This window comes from Ornithorhynchus anatinus, chromosome 10 (assembly GCF_004115215.2).
Source record: "Ornithorhynchus anatinus isolate Pmale09 chromosome 10, mOrnAna1.pri.v4, whole genome shotgun sequence".
In the NCBI taxonomy this organism is placed as follows: domain Eukaryota; kingdom Metazoa; phylum Chordata; class Mammalia; order Monotremata; family Ornithorhynchidae; genus Ornithorhynchus; species Ornithorhynchus anatinus.
In genome coordinates this window covers 40,106,976-40,123,718 of record NC_041737.1, presented here as the reverse complement: position 1 = coordinate 40,123,718, position 16,743 = coordinate 40,106,976, and the positions used below count along the sequence as shown (strand labels likewise).

Below are 16,743 nucleotides of genomic sequence, written 5' to 3'. Positions count from 1 at the left end.
CATCACTGATGCTGTCTTCTCTTGACTCTCCTCCTACCTTTCCGGCCACTCCCTTTTGGTCTCTTTCATCTGCTACTCCTTTGCCACCCTTCCTCTAACTGCGGGGGTCCCTCAGGGCTCAATTCTGGGTCCTCTTCTATTCTCCATTGACACCCCCTCCCTTGGAGAAACTGGTAAAGCTTCAATTACCATCTCTATACAGATGATGCCTAATTCTACCACGTCTGCTAACTCTTTTGTATTTTTCCAACTGCTTAGTCTGGTGCCTGCTTAATCTGGTGCTTTGCACACTGTCAGTGCTCAATAAACTCTCTTGGTTGATTAATCTACCCCTCCAGCCCCCTTCTCCTTTTCTGCACTCTCACATTTCCTCCTGCCATCAGCACATCTCTAGTTGAACATACCACCTTCACCTCAAACTTAACATTTCCAAAACAGAACTTCTCATCTTCCCTCCCAAATCCTTTCCTCCCCTTGATTCTCCCATCACTGTTAACAACGCCACCACCCTCCCCTGTCTCACAAGTCCACAACCTTGGTATTATCCTTGACTCGTCTTTTTCCTTCAACTTGCATATTCAGCCAGTCACCAAATCTCATCACTTCTATCGTCCCCATAGTTCTAGAATCCACCCCTTCTTTTCCATCCAAACTGCTACCATCCTGGTCCAAACACTTGTCATATCCTGTCTTGACTACTGCATGCTTGACTACTGCAACAGCCTCCTCACAGACCTCCCTGCCTCCAGTCTCTCCTCTCTCTAGTTCATTCTTCATTCTGCTATTCAAATCTTTGTCCTAAAATATTGTTCTTTGCACATCTCCCCATTCCTCAAAAACCTCCAATGATTGTCCATACATCTCTATTAAATAAAAACAACATGACTTTGACTTTAGGGCACTCAATCAGCTCTCTTGCTTCTACTTATCCTTGCTATAGTCCCATTGCAACCCAGTCCACATTTTGCCTTCTAATACCCACGTATTTATTATGTTTCAATCTCTTCTCTCTCAGCCCTTTGCCCCTGCCTGGAACTCCCTCCTACTTCATATCTTTCAGACCACTGTTCTCCCCATCTTCTGAGTCCTACTAAAATCTTACCTCCTCCAAGAAGCCTTTCCTGACTCACCTCTCATCTCCCCACCCTGGGTCTTAACAATGATATCCAACAATCTGTGATGCTGAGGTTCCAAGCTTAGCAGGTTGACAGGATGGTGGTGCTGCCAAAGGTGATTGGAAGGGCATGGGGGTGGGTTTTGTACCAGGGCAAAAAAGTGAAAACATAAAACCTACTGACATCGCTGCTGGACATGCACCTGAGAGATAAGGCAAAAGAGCATCAGATTTTCTTGTTCATTTAATCTTCTCAGTTCATGTCCATTCTCAAGTCCCTCCTACTTAAACTCTGAACACCATGAAGGGCTTGATTATCTTATGTCTATCCCAGCGGTTAGCACAGTGCTTGACACATAGTAAATGCTTAACAAGTGTTATTATCATTAACAGTAATAATAATAATATCATTATAATCCAACAGTCCATAGCCATTTAGTCTGTCCTTAGCGCGCCCACGCGCGCACACTCACACACATCCACACACACATTTGTATTTATCTCACTTCACATAGATTTACAGTATTTACCGATTTTGCTTTACTCCCACTCTCCAGGGTTGTAGCATTCTTTCTTCTGCTCTCATAATTTGTAAATGATTTATGTCTCCTTGTCTCCCACATTAGATCATAAACTTTCCAAGGATGGTACCATCCATTTCTGCTATTTGTAGTCTCCCAAATAAGCACTCAACCAATACCACTGATTGATTGAATATTTTGCTTTCTAAAAGTGATTTCCTGATTCTCCCTCAGAGATCGCCAAGATCCGCCCTTTCCTCTCCACCCAAACGGCTACCTTACTATTACGGGCTCTCGTTATATCCCGGCTAGACTACTGTGTCAGCCTTCTCTCTGACCTCCCTTCCTCCTCTCTCGCCCCGCTCCGGTCTATTCTTCACTCCGCTGCCCGGCTCATCTTCCTGCAGAAACGATCTGGGCATGTCACTCCCCTTCTTAAACAACTCCAGTGGTTGCCTATCGACCTCCGCTCCAAACAAAAACTCCTCACTCTAGGCTTCAAGGCTCTCCATCACCTTGCCCCTTCCTACCTCTCCTCCCTTCTCTCTTTCTACCGCCCACCCCGCACGCTCCACTCCTCTGCCGCCCACCTCCTTGCCGTCCCTCGGTCTCGCCTATCCCGCCGTCGACCCCTGGGTCACGTCCTCCCGCGGTCCTGGAACGCCCTCCCTCCTCACCTCCGCCAAACTGATTCTCTTTCCCTCTTCAAAACCTTACTTAAAAATCACCTCCTCCAAGAGGCCTTCCCAGACTGAGCTCCTCTTCCCCCTCTACTCCCTCTGCCATCCCCCCTTTACCTCTCTGCAGCTAAAGCCTCATTTTCCCCTTTTCCCTCTGCTCCTCCACCTCTCCCTTCCCATCCCCACAGCACTGTACCCGTCCGCTCAACTGTATATATTTTCGTTACCCTATTTATTTTGTTAATGAATTGTACATCGCCTTGATTCTATTTAGTTGCCATTGTTTTTATGAGATGTTCTTCCCCTTGACGCTGTTTAGTGCCATTGTTCTTGTCTGTCCGTCTCCCCCGATTAGACTGTAAGCCCGTCAAACGGCAGGGACTGTCTCTATCTGTTGCCGACTTGTTCATCCCAAGCGCTTAGTACAGTGCTCTGCACATAGTAAGCGCTCAATAAATAAATACTATTGAAGAACTCGGCCCACTTCCCTAAACTTTTCCCCTAAACCATGATTAGAAAGTGCATGGAGAGCAAAGATCAAAGCTTTGTGTAGGAGGAGCACATACACCCTTAAAGACGATTAGTCCGTCATTTACCATGAAGCATTTATGGGGTTTCAATGTGATACAGAGCACTTTAAAACCAGAAAGGTAGATGAGTCCCCAGGGCGATCTCAATCTAAATTGAAAGCAGACGGCATCTATAAAAATCCCATCACTCACAGAACACTGCTTCCTGGGACAATCCAGAGGGCTCCTGGTGAATTTCCAGAATCCCACTTTGAAGGTCTTCCTTTGCTTTCATATGGGTATCAATCCAACTGTCAATTCCTCTTCTTTTAGAACTACAAATGTTCACCTTATCCACTACTAAACTCTTCCATCTCTGACACAGGTCATGTGTCTGTTTCTCAGCCAGCCTGGAAACACTCAATTTCAGAAGAAAACACTTCTGCTCTTGATTAATGAGACCCCATAATTCTCAAGGCACCAACTGTGTCTTCAAAGTTCCTCTCTAAAAAGAGAAACGAAGGAAGGCATGGATGACCTAGACATTAAACTGGGACATGCTTCCCAAGGGGTCAGATATGGAGCCTTTGAAGGATCTGTGGAAATTAGACCCCTGGCAGTTAAGGAGGGACTGAGGCATGAGACAAACCCCTACTTAATGTCAGGAGAGTTAAGATTTTGGTTCTGGTTTAGGTAACACTGACAATAATGCAATGGACTCTTGCCTGGTCTGCATCATAATCCCATCTCCTTTCACTGCTGTGAAAGAGAAGCCTTTTGTCCCCTGAACTCACAAGGAGGAGGTTGTCTACATCCAACCGGATATAAGCCATGGCAACCACCTGTCTTCCCACCACAACATTTAGGCCAGGTTTCTCTTGTAACAGGGGATTTGTGTAACATCCCACTGAATTGGTTTCTGTTTCTCTGTAGGTGTAAGAAATGACACAGGACATCAGAATGGCAACAGCATCGCTTCTCTAGTAAAACAAAAGTAAGTTTGTCTTCACACGGGAACCTCAACTAAATAACCATGTTTGACCAACCAGCGTTCTTGAGGAAGGTGTCTTTTCAGGACTCAAGAAAACTAAAAGCTTCTTGTTTTTGTTAGATAAGTGGATTCTGCCTTCAAGACAAAAACTAAAATCTACTTGAAATAGGGAAAAAAACTGAATTAAGCTGAAAAGTACCTAGGAAGTGATTATTGGTTGCTATAATTATTATGATGTTTTAAGAAATGTCTGTTCTGATTTGTGACAGGAGATGATATTTGCCCAGGATTCTAAATGTTTGTCGTTGTTGTTTTCCATAATTCTTCCCAAGTTCTGTTTTCTTAGCTCGAGACTCACAACTACAGAAGGGATTTTCCCTTGGAATTTTTTGTCACTGGAATAGTCCACAAGAATGGTAGGCAGTTCTTTGCCTCCTACAAGTCACCAATTACAATTTGAAAAATGGGACTTTTTCCCTTTGCTTTTCTTTCTGTAAAGTTTGGCAGAGATAAATCTGAGCCACATATGTCTTCTCAGTAGGATTTGGAAGTTGGGCCAAGTGTAGGCCAAGAGTAGGTCACAATGCATGGTGTGTATCAGGATGTGTGTCGTGTCCCAACCCTGTGGTCCAGGGGTAAAAATCATGTTCCAGACCACAAACCAAACTCAGTCAGTAGTTTTCTTAGAGCACCTACTGTGTAGAGAGCTCTGTAATAAGTTCTTGGGAGAGTACAGTAAATGGTCCCTGTCCTCAAGGAGCTAGCGATCTAGCAGGGGAAATAATTTACACAGGAGAAAAAAGGAAAAGAGCATATGTACGTGAGTGGCACTGGACTAATAAGGTAAATAAGACTGTACATAAGTGCTATGGGAGATTGTGAATAAACAGTGCTTAGGGGGTACATAAATGCTGAATTGGCAGTTGGTAGGATTAGAACTTGAGAAGACTATAAATTAATTGGGGAAGGCCTCCTGGAGGAGATGTGATTTCAGGAAGCTGAGGTATGTGAGATTTGAAGTCTGTCAAGATTTGTGGACCCAGTTCCAGGGGGAATAATGTAAATAAGAACTCAGTGGAGAGAGATTCAAGATTGAGGTCCAGCGGGTAGTTTCCTTAAGAGGAGTTGAAGGGAAGAGAGAGAATTTATTTTTACCTGTCTTTTCCTCTAGACTGTAAGCTCCTTGTGGGCAAGGAACATGTCTACTAACTCTATTGTACAGAGGAAGCGCTCAGTACATTTATTATTTATATTTTATGTATTTATGTAATTTATTTATAGTAGTATCTGTCACTCCCTCTAGATTGTAAGCCTGTGGTGGGCAGGGAAATTCTCTGTTTATTGTTATAGTGTACTCTCCCAAGTGCTTAGTACAGCACGCTGCACACAGTGAACATTCAATAGATATGATTGATTGAATGAATTAATACCATTGGTTGATAATTGGGAGAAGGAAGTAGACAAGTAGGATGGGGCAGGCTGATTCTGCCTCATATAAACAGGAACCAATAAACAATGGAAGGCTTTGAGAAGAGGGGAGACAAGTGCACAACAACGCTTTAGAAAAATGATTCAGGTAGTAGAATGAAAAAGAGTCTGAAAGAAAAGAGTGCAGAGAAGAGGTTGAGGCAGTAATCAAGCAAACATATGACAGGTATGTGGACCAGATGTTTGAATGAAGAGAAAGAGGAGGATTCTGGAAATGTAAGCTCCTTGTGGGCAGGGATATGGTACACTAGTGTACTGTACTCTCCCAAGATCTTAATACAAGCACCATAAAAAAAAAAGGTGATCCTATCAAGAGGGTTCAGCAGAGACACTGGGAGCTTCAGGAGGGAATAATTGATGGGGGCGGTGGTCATGGCAGTCAGTTAGGGTGGTAAAGTAAAGTTGCTGAGTGGAAGAGAGAGCAGAGTTATTGCAGGTAAGGATGAAATTGAAGTGGCTGAAATCAGCCTGGTACATTTACATTTGGGACTCTAATGCCCCCCTTGTTCCTAGCCTGAAGATTAGATCACTGAAAGTATGCCAGTTGTATGGATTAGCAATGATAGCAGATGTTTAGTGGTGGCATGGGAGCAGGCCCGGGGTGATGGTAAGTTTGTTGAAATACTGAAGCATTCAAGGAAGGAGAATGGCATCCTGGGCAGAGAAGTCAATCAATCAATCAATGGTATTTATTGAATGTTTCCTCTGGGCAGAGCACTATACTCAGTGCTTAGAAGAGTACATTACAGGGGTTTATTTAGTTTTGGATTAGGACAGTTTAGATCTAACTAGATGGGAGAAAGCAGTATGGCTAGTATCACAGGCAGGATTTTACAACATCAAAAGGCTACAACATCAACCACTGTGCTGCCTTTCTTCCACTAGGAAATCCTGCCAGAGTTTCTCAGAGAAAGAGAGGGTAATGTTCCTTACTTGTTCACACCAAACCCACCACACTAGCATTCTTGTTCCCATGCCCTTTACTACAGTAGTCATTTCTTAAATTCATTTCTTCCTCTTCCAGGAAGCCCTCCCTGATTAATCCCTCCACCTTCCATGTTGAACCATCTCATCAGCCATCTTAGCTGATCTAGCATCTTAGCATTCATGCAGTTCTCTGCTGATTTAATTTGCAATTATTATTTATATGCTTCTTCTTCATTTATTTGGCTCATTGATTACTTTCACACTCCTGTGTAACACAGATTCATATAAGCACTCAGTAAATGAATGAAAATAAATACCATTGATGAGGATAATGACAATGATTCATATCTGCTTGTCTTCCTTATTAGACTGGTAATTTCTGCTTATTGTTCTCCTGCTTAGACTGTGAGCCCCACCTGAGGCAGAGACTTGTGTCTGACCTGATTATCTTGAATCTACCCCAGTGTTTAGTACAATGCTTGGGACAAAGTAAGGGCTTAACAAACAACACAATTATTCATTCGTTCAATTCTTCGATCCTATTTATTTGGCGCTTACTGTGTGCAAAATACTGTACTAAGCACTTATGGATTTCATTGTTTCTCTCTTTCTCTTTTTTGGGATGCAGATCTTTAGAGAACGGCCATCCACAAGTGTTACATCTAGATCAAAGGCTGTCTCTAGGTTCCGATGACGAGGTAGACCTTGTGAGGGAACTTCAGAGCATGTGTTCCAGTAAATCTGAATCTGACATAAGCAAGGTGAGTCCTGAGCTTAGTTGGGCACATGATCACAGGGGCAGGAACTGATCTGAGGTCAGGGAACTGCTTGCCCACGTGAGACCGGACGGAATAGATCTTAATTCCTCAGTCAATTAATCAGTAGCATTTATTGAATGATTTCTCTGGGCAGAGCATTGCATTAAGCATTTGGGAGAGTAAAATCTCTCCTCAGGGAAGAGCCTCCTTGTGTCAATCCTAAGTGCGCTCCGGCCTTTGATGCTCTGTGGTGCCCCTCCCTCACCAGCAGGGTCCCTGACTCTCCCATTCCCTAGGATGGCCAAGTTCTGCCAGCCATGAGTCCCCACTGCAATGGTAGAATTATTTCTGTTCCACACTCGCCCACATGGAAAATGGCTGCCTTTCTCTTGCAACCAGGGCAGCAGTAGAAGTGTCAGAAGTTATTTCCCTCATTTTCCTCCTATGGGACACTTGCTTTTCACTTCTGACCCCTCCCCCACCAATATGAGTGACTTAAATATGAAGGGCTGCCAGGCTGTGCCAGACTCCTGATGCAACCTCTGTTCTTTCTCTGACAGTGGCACTAGGATGCTTGACCTCTTAGGGTGCTTGACTACTTAAGACAAATGACTATCTAGTGAGCCCCATGTAGGATAGGGACTGCGTCAGATCGGATTATCTTGTATTTACCCCAGCGGTCAGCACAGTGCTTGGGACACATAGTAGGCCCTTCACAAATATTATCATTATTATTTTTACTGACTACAACATCACAGGGAAATGATTGGGAATGATTGAATGGGATATTACTTGCACTCATTGAAACTGGAGTCAAGCAACCCCATGTGGTTATCCACTGTGACTAGAGCACAGTGAATCAAATTTATAACCAAGGCCTTTCCTATCTTGCTCTCTTCTGGGTATTAGAAGGAGTTAAGTCTTCTTGACAGATGTAACCTACAAATCGTTTTCTTTTAGATGAACCTGCAACTGTGATAACCTACCTAGGTTTCATTCATTCATTCATTCAATAGTATTTATTGAGCGCTTACTATGTGCAGAGCACTGTACTAAGCGCTTGGGATGAACAGGTCGGCAACAGATAGAGACAGTCCCTGCCGTTTGACGGGCTTACAGTCTAATCGGGGTAGACGGACAGACAAGAACAATGGCACTAAACAGCGTCAAGGGGAAGAACATCTCGTAAAAACAATGGCAACTAAATAGAATCGAGGCGATGTACAATTCATTAACAAAATAAATAGGGTAACGAAAATATATACAGTTGAGCGGACGAGTACAGTGCTGTGGGGATGGGAAGGGAGAGGTGGAGGAGCAGAGGGAAAAGGGGAAAATGAGGCTTTAGCTGCGGAGAGGTAAAGGGGGGATGGCAGAGGGAGTAGAGGGGGAAGAGGAGCTCAATCTGGGAAGGCCTCTTGGAGGAGGTGATTTTTAAGTAAGGTTTTGAAGAGGGAAAGAGAATCAGTTTGGCGGAGGTGAGGAGGGAGGGCGTTCCAGGACCGCGGGAGGACGTGACCCAGGGGTCGACGGCGGGATAGGCGAGACTGAGGGATGGCGAGGAGGTGGGCGGCGGAGGAGCGGAGCGTGCGGGGTGGGCGGTAGAAAGAGAGAAGGGAGGAGAGGTAGGAAGGGGCAAGGTGATGGAGAGCCTTGAAGCCTAGAGTGAGGAGTTTTTGTTTGGAGCGGAGGTCGATAGGCAACCACTGGAGTTGTTTAAGAAGGGGAGTGACATGCCCAGATCGTTTCTGCAGGAAGATGAGCCGGGCAGCGGAGTGAAGAATAGACCGGAGCGGGGCGAGAGAGGAGGAAGGGAGGTCAGAGAGAAGGCTGACACAGTAGTCTAGCCGGGATATAACGAGAGCCCGTAATAGTAAGGTAGCCGTTTGGGTGGAGAGGAAAGGGCGGATCTTGGCAATATTGTAGAGGTGAAACCGGCAGGTCTTGGTAACGGATAGGATGTGTGGGGTGAACGAGAGGGACGAGTCAAGGATGACACCGAGATTGCGGGCCTGCGGGACGGGAAGGATGGTCGTGCCATCCACGGTGACGGAGAAGTCTGGGAGCGGACCGGGCTTGGGAGGGAAGATGAGGAGCTCAGTCTTGCTCATGTTGAGTTTTAGGTGGCGGGCCGACATCCAGGTGGAGACGTCCCGGAGGCAGGAGGAGATGCGAGCCTGAAGGGAGGGGGAGAGGACAGGGGCGGAGATGTAGATCTGCGTGTCATCTGCGTAGAGATGGTAGTCAAAGCCGTGAGAGCGGATGAGTTCACCGAGGGAGTGAGTGTAAATGGAGAACAGAAGAGGGCCAAGAACTGACCCTTGAGGAACTCCAACAGTTAAAGGATGGGAGGGGGAGGAGGCTCCAGCGTAGGAGACCGAGAATGATCGGCCAGAGAGGTAAGAGGAGAACCAGGAGAGGACAGAGTCCGTGAAGCCAAGGTGAGATAAGGTATGGAGGAGGAGGGGATGGTTGACAGTGTCAAAGGCAGCAGAGAGGTCAAGGAGGATCAGAATGGAGTAGGAGCCATTGGATTTGGCAAGAAGGAGGTCACGGGTGACCTTAGAGAGAGCAGTCTCGGTAGAGTGGAGGGGACGGAAGCCAGATTGGAGGGGGTCTAGGAGAGAATGGGAGTTAAGGAATTCTAGGCATCGATTGTAGACGACTCGTTCTAAGGTTTGTGGTGTGGGAGACTAGAGAGACAATGTCTTAAGGTCATTATGGGCAGGAAACAGGTCCACTAAATCTGTTGTATTGTAGTCTCCCAAGCACACTTGTTTTGTTTTGTTTTGTTGTCTGTCTTCCCACTTCTAGACTGTGAACCCATTGTTGGGTAGGGATTTTCTCTATATGTTGCCAAATTGTGCTTTCCAAGTGCTTAGTACAGTGCTCTGCACACAGTAAGTGCTCAATAAATACAATTGAATGAATGCTCTGCACATCGTAAGCACTCAATAAATACCATCGATTGCTTGATCGATATGCTTGCTATTTGCAGCACCTGCCCCTCTTTTTAAAATCTGCTTCTTGGTCTCCTGATCTTCCCAGAGCTTTTAGTCAAGGCCTCTTCTGATTACTGCACTTCAGGCAGTTTGCAGTGTAGACAGTTTGTCCGTGTTATCCTACAAATGTACTGGAGATATATCGCCCTCTTCTTGGAAGAAAAAGGCCTTATTTAAACCTAAGGATCTCTTCCCATTGAAATGCTTTTGGAAGTGATGGCCAGTGTCTTCAAACGGAGGGTATTCTGGCTTTAAGATTCCAAGTTAAGTCCTCCAGTATTCCAATTTTCCCCATTTTTTCAGATTGCAGATTCCAAGGATGATTTCAGAATGTTTGGCAGCTCCCGGACTGATCCTGATCCTGAGTTTTCACCGACCATGTCTGATCGAAGTTTGCCAAGCTCCGAAAAGGTAAGCACCATGATGAGCCCCAGGGTAGGATGGATTGGGATCTCTCTATAGGAATAACACCAAGAGTTACCTTTCCGTTTCCGTTTCTGCAAGGAATGAAATCTGCTCTTGTACTCTAGCATTGAGGTTGAGAAAACCGGCACCTCGTCACCAAATAGGATCAAAGGGCAATGATTTCTGTCCAAATGGACAATCTCAAAGAATGTCTGAAGCATAAAGGCCACAGGCTTTCTTGAAATTCCCTTTGATTTGACTTTACTTCTTGGAAAATCTCTGGGTGGCCTAGAAAGATGATTCTTGGTTTTCATTGGCTGGTGGCAAAAGTACCAATAATAATAAAGTTTTCATCACTCTGAATCAAAATTGCAAAGTGAAAGTGTTAAATAGAGCGTAAACAACATCCAGGAACAGAAGATTGGTTATTAGTCAGGGACGGGAAGTAATAGGAGGTGCGGCAGATTCTATTCCCGGAATCTCCATTTCAGAGACGAGACATCTTGTATTTAAGGACTTAGGTAGTTTTCACTAAAGGACATGTTGAAAAATCAGATTCATAGTCAAGGGAGAAAAGCAAGGGAAGGAAGGATCCATCAGCTCTTCCCAAAAAGCAAGTCATCTCATTTTAATTTTATTTCCTAATTTGTCAAAACAGATCCTGTAAGAGGTGACAGTGTTCCCTAGGAGAGAGGCCAGCAGTGCAGATATATTCTTGGTGAGGCTGAAAAAACAAAGCTTTGATTTCGGTCTAGCACCAAAATCCGACCCCTCCAGGGGAGTCCCTACACCTGTGATACGGGAATGCTATTGATCAGTTCCTGTAAGGCTGAATATCAAATAGCCCCAGCCACAATAGGGCTGTTTGACAAAGGTGCAGATTTGTTTTGCAGATATGATAGCAGACTCTAATGTCTGTACTTGGCTGGTGTCTGGTTCAAATCTTGTTCCACCCCTACCACCCCCAGAACCATGTACAAGAATTGGGCAGGACAGGCAGGTAAATGAATATCCCATTGTTCCTGCACCTTGATCGTGTCTGAGTCTCCTTCACATCAGTTCTCTCAGTTTACCCTCCTAACATTCCTGTAAGACAGAGACAGACACGCTTTATTCTCCCCCAAACTACAGGTACAGATACTGTGCCCCAAAAAGGTCAAGTGATTTGTCCAAGGCCACACAGCTGGCCAGCTGGCCTGACCTCCCAGTCCTGTGCTTATCTACTGGGATTTGCCGCTCACCCATTTCCAGAACTACAAGCATTCCATTTTCCCACTATGTTCTCAGACTGAATAAAAGTATTAATAATAATGATAAATATTTATTAAGTATTTCCTTTGTGCTAAACACTGGGGTAGTTATAAGCTAATCAGATCAGGCAGCTCCTGCCTCACACAAGCCTCTGCAGACTGGAAAGATGCAGGCTGAGAGGGGACGGGATTGAAATTAGCAAAATCATGATGGGTACAGAAGGGACCGACATCAAATTGGTCACTAAATCCCACAACACCGGAAGAGGATGTACCAGGAGGGGTCTCCCACTGGAGCACGAGGCTGATAGGGTCAAGTGAACAAAAGGAAATACGTCTTCACCCTGGCAGTGGGAACAGCCTAGAATTTGTTCCCACAGGAAGTTGTACAGCTGAAAACATCTGACTGATCCAGGAGGGGTTTGGATAAACTCATAGATGAGTGGTAATAGTAGTGGTATTTATTGAGTGCCCACTTTATGCAGTGCATTGTACTTGGTGTTTGAGATGTAGAGAATAACAAAGTGACATGTTCCCCAGCAACAAAGACCTTGCACTGTGATGGGGGGAAACAAACCTAAATATATTTACAATTAGAGTGGCTGAAATAAAGGAGCCCATGGATATACATGAGAGCTGAGGAGAGTGTAAATAGGTCTGTAAGTATTAGCGTTGGCGGAAGGGATAATCTGGCTCAGGTACTGGTAAATCAATCAGGGAAAGCTTGCTGGAGAACTTGGAATGTAAGGAGGGCTTTAAATGTAGGGAGAGCTGAGGTCTGTGGTCCGTACTGGGTTACTGGGAAAGAAGGACTGGGCATGTTAAGAGACTATGAAAATTTTCTGAAACCACCACCAGCTCCCTTGCCTCTTAAGTATTTTCTATGATGACTCTTTCTCTTTTAAATTCACCCCAATCTGAAGAGCCGTGAAATCATTTGGCTCAAAATCTCTGAACCCCCTTCCCCCCACCCCACCTCTCTCTACCATCTCCAAAGTCCATAAAACCATGCCCACAGTTTTAACTACAACTGTCTCGCTGAAAGATCATGATTGGTCTCCTCCATTTATGGGAAACGTTCTCTATAGAGGTGGGTTATTTATTCTCTGGCTATACTCCAGGCACTGGCACCTTGCATTTAGTTGTCTGGGCAGGAAATGTGTCTACTGTGCCTGGCACAGAGTAAGTGCTTAAAAAATACCATAATTATTACCACCTCTATTACCATAATTATTACATCTCTCTATATATCAGTAGATATGTATAGAGATGTAGATAGATATATCAATAAATATGTTTGATTGCGATTCGGAGCCATCTCCATTTGATTTTAGGCTCTATGAGGGCAGAAACCATGTCTTCAGTCATTTCAGTACCAAGGATGTCAGTCTAGGAGAGTGGTTGAATTCTGTATCTTTGTGTGTGTGTATGTGTGTGTGTAGATTTTTGGGTATGTGTTTTTAATAATAATCCTAATAAGGATGGTATTTGTTAAGCGCTTACTAGGTGCCAAGCCCTGTTCTAAGCTCTGGGGTAGATACGAGGTAATCCGGTTGCCCCATGTGGGGCTCACAGTCTTAATCTCCATTTTACAGATGAGGTAACTGAGGCACAGAGAAGTTAAGCGACTTGCCCAAAGTCACACAGCTAATAAGCGGCGGAGCCGGGATTAGAACCCACAGACTCTGACTCCCAAGTCCCGGCTCTTTCCACTAAGCCATGCTGCTAGGGACAAGGATATAAGTACGGGTATGAGGGGCTGTCCACGTGTGCGTGTATATGCGTGTTTGAGAAATGAAGGGGAGGGATATTCAGTGTCTACTGCCTTCGCAAAGTTGCGCCATCCAGTAGAGAGAGGTTTTTTTTCCAGGTTTTGTCCTCTAGACTGTGAGCTCGTTGGGGGCAGGGAATGTGTCTATCTGTTGTTGTATAGTACTCTCCCAAGCGCTCAGTACAGTGCTCTGCACACAGTAAGCGCTCAAACAATTCGATTGAATGAATGAAGAACGTGAATCCAGGGCTGTCCGGAACCCTAACGTTTCTCTCCCAGTAGATGGCAATGTCATCTGCCTTCCGTAGCAGTGCCAGCTTGGAAGCTCTTCCTGCATCCAGAAGGCGACAGTCTCTCGGTCCTTGGTGCGGGGCCTGGCCGTCCCCACTCTCCCACCATCGACTCCCCTCAGGAGAGAGCTGCCTTTAGGCCTCATCACATCAGGGAGCCAGAAAGCGCCAGAGCGCGCCCTAGGCCGTGAGCTAGCTGGCCCTCTGACTCTCATGCTTTCTTCATCCCATCTGGGGGTGCTGGGGGGAGGCCCTCCTCTTGCCTGGAATGGATGAGCCTCCTGCCGGGAACTCAACCCCACGTCTCTAGGTCACCGGAGAAGAGATGTGTGTGGCTTTCAACCAGTTTATTCCTGGCCCCTGTCCGATTCCAATGCGGAACTGGGCCTTTTTATGTTCAGTTTACTTACTTTCAGCATTCGGACGTGGCTCCCGCCAGTGAGTTGCACAACTCGGAAGTTACGTCTGAATTTGCACAGGCCTAGGAAGGGAAGGTGGTGACTTTGAAGCCGTCGAGAGGAGCCAGGATCACTCGGTCTCTACAGCTCAATCCAAACGTACGGGCTGGGCTCCTTCTCAGAATGCAACAGCCCTAGGATCATCTTTTATAGAAAAGTCAGGTGACACGGTGAAGCCCTGCTTCATTTTCAGCTGCCTCCCATTAGAGTGTACACTCTTGATAGGCTGGGAGTGTGCATTGTATTTGTTATATTTTCCCAATCATTTAGAACTTTGCAATTTCCGCAGCAGGCCCTCAGGAGAAATCATTATTATACTAATGCCACTATGAATCAGCACCAAACAGGGACAGCTCTACCTTATAATAGCCTGGCCTAGCATAAAGAACGTGGGCCTGGGAGTCAGAGGCCCTGGATTCTAATCCTGATTCTTCTACTTGCCTGCTGGATGACCATGGGCAATTCCCTTAACTTCTCTGAGCCTGTTTCCTCATGTGTAAAATGGGGATTCAATACCCATCCTCCCTCCCATTTAGATAGTGAGCACTATGTAAGACAGAGAGGGACAGTGTCCAACCTGATTATCTTGTATCTACCCCAGCGCTTAGTATGGTGCTTGGCTTGTAGAAAGCATCCGTCCCCCGTTCTCGCCTATCCCGCCGTCGACCCCTGGGCCACGTCCTCCCGCGGTCCCGGAACGCCCTCCCTCCTCACCTCCGCCAAACTCATTCTCTTCCCCTCTTCAAAACCCTACTTAAAGCTCACCTCCTCCAAGAGGCCTTCCCAAGCTGAGCTCCCCTTTTCCCTCTGCTCCCTCTACCCCCCCCTTCACCTCTCCTCAGCTAAACCCTCTTTTCCCCCTTTTCCCTCTGCTCCTCCCCCTCTCCCTTCCCATCCCCTCAGCACTGTACTCATCCGCTTAACTGTATACATTTTCATTACCCTATTTATTTTGTTAGTGAGCTGTACATCGCCTTTATTCTATTTATTTGCTATTGTTTTAATGAGATGTTCATCCCCTTGATTCTATTTATTGCTATTGTTCTCGTCTGTCCATCTCCCCCATTTAGACTGTAAGCCCATCAAAGGGCAGGGACTGTCTCTATCTGTTACCGATTTGTACATTCCGAGTGCTTAGTACAGTGCTCTGCACATAGTAAGTGCTCAATAAATACTATTGAATGAATTATAGGCAAACTAGAAAGGTACCTATGTTGTATTCAGCTAGTGATGCCGCCACTATCTTGCCGACTCCACCACTCGCCATGGAGTTCAACCGCCTTCTCCATCTCCTCCCTCCACTGAGGGTACCAGCCTGTCTTGAGGCGGCCCTGGTCATGACACCCCTTTATTTTGTGTTTTGTTACAGGAGGTCTGTCCTCTTAGCAGCAATCCAACTCTTGAATGCAGCAACAACACACCGAAACCCGAGTCGGGGGTTTCGAGAGTGAAATCTTTCCTCCCTGTGCCCAGGAATAAAGTCGCACAGTGTTCTCCGAACCCCAAAAGAAGTAACAGCAGCAGCAGCAGTAATACAAGGCAAAGAGAAATTAACAACAACTTAAAAGAAGAGTTTTGGGTCTTACGCAAAAACATACAATAGGTATACCTAACCAATAGGCCCTGCCTCCAACTTTCTCGCCATTTACGTTGTCTGTATATTTTGTGTAAAAAAAATAAAAATCAAAGTACAAAGGGATGTAAATAACTTTGGAAAACCACCCGTTTCACTATACTATGATATGTGTGTGTATAGGACCACAATTCATTTTTTATGTAAAGCTGTTTCTAGCCAACTTTGAGTTGCTTTACTCTGGACATGACCTTGAGTTAAGCTATGTTGCCAAGAGGTTATGCCCAGTTTTCAAATTGTTTTCTAATATGAAACTTGTTCTAGTGTAACGATACTATTCAGGGGTATTACCACAGAAACGGTCAGGATACCGTATAGGCCTACTCTTTGAAATTCATGAGTTATCTTACATAGAATATGTTGCACACTGTGTACAGCCTTGGCTTAGAGTATATGTAAATGACATTTTTAAGAGGAAGAGCGTGATTTTATCTTCACTCTACAAGGAGTGAATAAATGTGGCAATAACTTAAATGATTGCAAACACAGAATGATTCCTTTTTGCTAGAAGCCATATTAAACACTTTGATTATCCACAAACCCTGCTTGCCTAATTTTGTGTTTTTTTTCTTAAGATGCTTAACCTAGCTGTTGAACTGCACCATGTATATTAATGCGATGGGTTTGAAATATGATTCTGGCTACAGATAAAATGACAATGCAATAAACATGGAATCTTTCTTACAAAACTGAAGTTTCTGCTCTGTTCAGTGGATGAAGGAAAACTTTACCTCTTTGAGAGAATTGGTGGGATGCTTCTTCAGGTGAAGTTTCAAGAGAATGAGGAACAATAGATGGCAAGCAGCATTACAAGTAGTAAAAGCTGTAAAAGCCAAGTTTTAGGAAACTGAATTCCACTGTAAGCTCTTTGTGGGCAAGAAATGTGACTGTTTATTGTTATATTGCACTGTCCCAATCGCTTAGCACACAGTAAGTGCTCAATAAA

At 45.1% G+C, this 16,743-nt stretch overlaps 1 protein-coding gene across 2 annotated transcripts in view; it reads left to right on the top strand.

Annotated features, from left to right (window-relative positions):
- CTTNBP2 (cortactin binding protein 2) overlaps nt 1-16,486 on the top strand; it is a 127,759-nt gene extending 111,273 nt beyond the window's left edge. Inside the window, exons 20-24 of one of the 2 annotated variants that reach the window (XR_005660399.1) lie at nt 3,758-3,818; nt 6,189-6,222; nt 6,859-6,991; nt 10,294-10,401; nt 15,534-15,654. Coding sequence is in view for 1 of the 2 variants with exons in the window: in NM_001242735.1 (NP_001229664.1) it covers nt 3,758-3,818; nt 6,859-6,991; nt 10,294-10,401; nt 15,534-15,767 (536 nt within the window). In the remaining variant the exon portion in view is untranslated. 2 annotated transcript variants of the gene reach the window in all.
- The last annotated feature ends 257 nt before the right edge of the window (nt 16,487-16,743 follow it).